The 5173-nt window shown below is 43.5% G+C and overlaps 1 protein-coding gene across 1 annotated transcript; it reads right to left on the bottom strand.

Moving 5' to 3' along the window:
* Positions 1–733: 733 nt before the first annotated feature.
* id4 (inhibitor of DNA binding 4) lies at positions 734–4522 on the bottom strand. The gene is made up of 3 exons (XM_026185568.2): positions 3561–4522; positions 2928–2993; positions 734–2227 (listed from the first exon to the last, which is right to left on the bottom strand). Exons 1-2 carry the CDS (start codon positions 3936–3938, stop codon positions 2946–2948), a joined length of 426 nt encoding a protein of 141 aa, XP_026041353.1. The 5' UTR covers positions 3939–4522; the 3' UTR covers positions 734–2227; positions 2928–2945.
* Between the last annotated feature and the right edge of the window lie 651 nt (positions 4523–5173).

Below are 5173 nucleotides of genomic sequence, written 5' to 3'. Positions count from 1 at the left end.
ACTGAATCCCATAATAATCAGCATGTCACCAGGCATTTCTTTTCTTCATTTGTTTCTCATTAAAGCAATAACACCATTTTTCTTTACTGACTTTCTTTCCAGTAACTTTACGCTCTCTTTTGTTTTAAATCCATCTACACTGTAAGGGAAGATGAGAAACATTATTTGCTGAACATCGTTGGCATCGTGTGTGGAAGTCTGAGCTGTAGATGCTGTAAATTACTGGCCTTCATTCTTCATTCACCTTCTGTTGCACCATGCTTTCTGCTGAAATTCACGTGGTGATCGTACTTCCTGCTCTGCAACATTTCTTCTCCATTTTTCTTTTACTGAGCCTCTTTAACGGGAACATGTTACATCACGAATTGCCAACTGCAATAATGTGTTTTGATATCTCACTAAAGAGATAGTATTATTTCTGCACGAAGGAGTGACATATATCCGACTTCTCGGCTGTCACTTGTGTTTGAGTGATCCTGCTGTTGTTGCAGCCGTGTGTGTGCGGCTGAATTAATAAAGGCTCAGAAAACAAAAGGCTTAAACCCTAAATCCTGTAAAGCAGGTTTAAGGACTAACAGTATGAGAAGTCTGCAACATACTAACTTTACCCTCCCTTTATTTTCCAGGGAACTAAATGAATAAATTACACTGCACCTCTCTCCTTCTCAGCACTTCAGGTGCCAGAGAAATAAACCGCAATGCACCCCCTGAGACAACACTCGAGACGACACAATTCTTCCTGGAAACTTTTAATTGTTTTGACAACTCCTCATAAGCCAGTGAAGGTCAAGTCCAACAGTGCAGCTGACAGTAATGTACAAGTGCCCTCTCACACTGGCAGGAGGGTGGTGAGGTAAATTCGGTGTTCAATGTCATGAAAAATAAAGATTCTTGTTTTCTTCTCTCCACTTTTATATTAATAATGACTGGATAACTCTCCAGACTTTTCATGTCAGACGTCTCCGTTCCAAAGAACAACAACAGCAACAAAAAAAAGAGAGTCTGTTAATGTTCACATTTGTAACCAATTTATAACCAAAGTTTAATGATTTCTTGGCGTCAATCATTAACTTCTCAAGGAGAGGCTCTGATTGCACAAATCTGAGAGACATTGTGTTGCAGTGATTTTTTTTTACATCGTAAACACTGTAAGAAGTGCTGTAGTTAATATGATCACTTTTTAACAAGAGTGCAATGTAACAGAATCAAATTAAGCTCCCCTCTCTTTTTCTTTTCTTTCTTTCTTTTTTTTTATAGATCAAACAGCAGGCCCACCCATCTCTCTGAGTGGGTCAAAGCTGTCAAAGTAAATGTGTACAAAAAAAAAAAAGATTCAAGAGAAAGCTGAGCAGGTCAAATAATCAAAGAACTCGTGTTTGAACTCCACCACATATCTACACAGGCAGGGCTGCTTCAGTGCACATTCAATATCTCTGCAATGAGCCTGACATGCTACATATTAAACTAGTCCAAAGAACACTGCAAAGAGTTAACTGATATCATCATGTGAGGACATTATTGGCAGAGCAAAACCACGTTCATTCACTAAAGTGTAAACACAATATTTACATAATGACAGGAAAAAAAAAGGTTTTAATAAAAATATCTTATAATTACAATAGTCTATTTTAAGCATATAAGTCTTCCTTTCACATACTTTTATAGAACATTTGCGTCTCTATATTTACAATCGTATTTGTCTCGAATCGGAATTGTTCTTCTTTACAATATCAAACATTTTAAGAAACCAGGGATGGCAATCCCTGTTCAACACAAATCATCTATTTTAAACAATAGATGTCCAAAAAAAAAACATGTACAAGGATTTTTCGCAGTTTAGTAAAGCTTTAAACTGGAGTCATTTTTAGTTACTCTTTAAGCACAATTCACAAACAGTTTTCATAGCTGTTGATAGATGGGTTTCCAACAACAACAACAACAACAACAACAAAACTTGTCAGCATGGGGATCCCATATTTTCACTCTTTTTGGGGAAAAAAAAGTGACAAGAAGTGAGAGCAACTTAAGCAGGAGGAAGGATGGGGAGATGTCTACACACTGAGTCCTTGTTCAATGGAACAAAAAAAAACTGATATGAATAGTGATTTTATTTGGGTTTAATTCCTCCCAGCGGTTTTGAAATCCCCTTGTGATTGTGCCTCCAGTTGGGTGTGAGTCCCTGGCGAAGCTTTGCTGGCTTTGGAGCGGCTCTGTGCAGCCTGCACACCTGTGGAGGGGATGAATAGAGGCGAGGGGGGGTGAGCTGCAAAGCTCCAGACTGACTGGCGCCACCGACAAAACAGAGGCCATGCTTGATCAACAACCCAAAACAAACCAGGTCAAACCACAACCACACAGCACCTTGGGCTGTTCGGCAAGGCTGGCGAGGACCAGCCGGGACTCTCTAGAAGGCTGTGGAGTGTTTCGCTGTAGCACACACCACCTACATTCTCTTAGTCCTGTCCAGGTGTGTTTGAATTCAGTGCTGTAAATCTGGTTTAAAAGCCAGGAACTGAGCAGAGTGTATATGACACTGAGCCAGAGAGAGGGGGGAGGAAAGAAAGTGTGTGTTTGTGCATGTGTGTAAGAATGAAAGAGAGGGCAAGCTGAGGTTTTAACCCTCTCTTCTTCTGAGATTGCTACACCAGTGACAGTTATTGCGCAAAGCACAGCTGCATCTGAGACTGGTGCCAATTTCATGTTCCTCAATTATTATTTTCCCTGACATCTACTGGCCTCCCCAGAGCACTCTAGAGATTGTCAATCTACACCACATATAGGCTACAGTATTCAAATTACTGAGGATGTCTCACTAACCACCAAATACGGTTGCATTTTTTATGTTTATAAAAAATAAATGCATAAAAAATTAATAATGTTCACAAATATTTAAAATAATATAGCAATAATATTTTACACCCACTTACCAATGCAGTGCTCAAGTCTCAGCGACATAAAATCGAGTCCTCCGGCTTTTTGACTATAGACGTCCTCTACAGAAAGATAAAGAAGAGAAACAACACGTGAAACGATGTCGCGCTTTGGATGACAAAACTAAATAAAGGCAAGGCCCTGGAAATAATAATAATAAATGGCATACAGCAGAGCGGCAGAAAATTAGCCGGCTATATCTCCCATAATAAATTCTCTTATAGGCTATTGAATAACAAATTGCCCTTATTGTGCGCAGTGGAGTGGGCTGCGGGCTGAGGTACTTCACCAATAAGGTGGGCCTCTGACACACACTGCCATTATCATGCAAATCATACGGCCCGCAATCAAGTGCGCAATCTAACCCACGTCAAATGCGATTTTTACGCATGATTTTTCAAGCCTCTGATAAGTGCTGTATGACATTCTGATTTTTTTTCCTGTCCTTTTTCACTAACACTGCAAGAACAATGACACATAACGAGTATGACGTGCTTTGTCTGAGTCTGAGTGGCGAACGGCAGTCTGGCACCGGGAGGTAAACTGGGGTCCCCCCCCCACCTCCTCCTCCCCGGTCAGTCCCGGTGAAAACGGGGCGAACCGAGAGGCTCCTCCTGACTCCAGCTTACCTGGTGCTGATCAATGTTGAGCACCGTCAGTGGTGTCCTGCTGGGGTTCGAGGCTCGAGGAGGGCAGGTCCCGGTCAACTGAGGCTGTTGTTTATGTAGAGAAGGGTGCGTCTCCAGGGCCAGCTGCAGGTCCAGAATGTAGTCTATGACATGCTGGAGGATCTCCACTTTGCTGACTTTCTTATCCTGCGGAATGGTGGGCACCAGGCGCTTCAGCCGGCTGTAGCAGTCGTTCATGTCGTACTGCAGGCAGAACAGGTCCTCTTCTTCCATCCTGCACCGGGCGATGTTGAGGCTCTGCTTCGACAGATAGTGCAGGGAGAGCTGGCTGCCGCTGGAGGAGGAGTCCTGGGGGCGGACTGGAGTAACAGCCTTCATCTTAGATAACCGACGGCTCAGAGAGAAGCAACGACAAATCGAGCAATTACACTACTGGTGTCGAGAGGTATTTTAAGATTATAGCACGTCGCTGTTAACACAGAAAAAAACTAATACGGCCGCAAATTAGAGAGAGAATAAGATAACGAAAAGGTGGAATTGTAGCCTGTCAACACATCCCGTTGAGCTTCGTAGTTCCTCCTACTTCAGCAGGCTCGATGTGAAAGGAATGAATAGATTTCCTACATTTATAGAGGAGAGGGGAGGCGCCTATCCAGCCGGCTGACAGATCAGGGAGAGAAGCTGGTCAATCACCAGCAGTCCGCTGCCCACCGACCCGACAACGGAGCCGAGAAAAAGGCGTGTCTCATTCTCTGTGCGCTGCGGTGGGCTGTCTATCGGTAGGAGGAGTGTGTGTGTGTGTGTGTACGCGTGACTGACTGAGAGAGAGAAAAAGAGTGGCGATCGAAAGCAATGAATTACAGCGACGGTCCAAAGGCAAAAGTCTCAATTTGTCTTTTCGACCAGCGGTACAAGGGGTCTGTCTTAAAGGAGCAAATATGGAATCGATCCTGACAGAGGTGATGGTATATATGCACAATTCACCAGGCTGATTAGCGCTGGATTGCATCTTTAGTGTCGTAGTCATTGATGCGTAATTACGCACAGCCTCGCTGGTATTGATCTCTCCGGTGACGGATGATCCCGAGCCAATCTACCTGCACATAAAAAAACAAAAAACAAATAAACGAAACGAAACAAAAGCTTTAAATAAACATTAGCGTCTGTTACAATCAGCAGTAAGTTTTCTGGTCCTAGTGAGATCTTTTATCAAATGAGGTGCTGTTAATACAACATTCTATTCGAATTTTGTTACACATATGTTTTTAATCAGATTTATTTTGAGAAAGAAAGAGAGAGAGAAAGAAATCATTCTAGTTCATCGTAATCGTCGACTGAATGAATTGTTATGACTTCATAAAACAAACAAAAAGACTTTTGTCTCAGCTTTTCCTGCAGGGCTGCAGCTCTAGGGGAGGCTGGACAGGCCAATTTGGCGGCGCCTCCTTGCCATTCCCTGCCCCAGCTGTGCGTTATTGTGCCTCCAACATTCCTCCGCTCTCCGGGCCGCGTCGCCGCTCCGCTCCCTCCTTTACAGCCGCCTATTGAGTCGCCCCGCCGGGCAGACAGCCTGGCGCCACGCATCGGGACCTCATCCACTCACACCCAACTCT

Source organism: Astatotilapia calliptera, chromosome 11, assembly GCF_964374335.1.
Source record: "Astatotilapia calliptera chromosome 11, fAstCal68.1, whole genome shotgun sequence".
Lineage (NCBI taxonomy): Eukaryota > Metazoa > Chordata > Actinopteri > Cichliformes > Cichlidae > Astatotilapia > Astatotilapia calliptera.
This window is presented reverse-complemented; position numbering and strand designations above follow the sequence as displayed.

What these genes read in the sequence shown, in the direction of transcription:
- id4 (XM_026185568.2), bottom strand. Translation starts at nt 3,938, where the DNA reads ATGAAGGCTGTTACTCCAGTCCGCCCCCAGGACTCCTCCTCCAGCGGC. An exon ending in TCAACATTGATCAGCACCAG is followed by an intron (nt 2,994 to 3,560) that starts GTAAGCTGGAGT and finishes ATCTTTCTGTAG; the next exon opens with AGGACGTCTATAGTCAAAAA.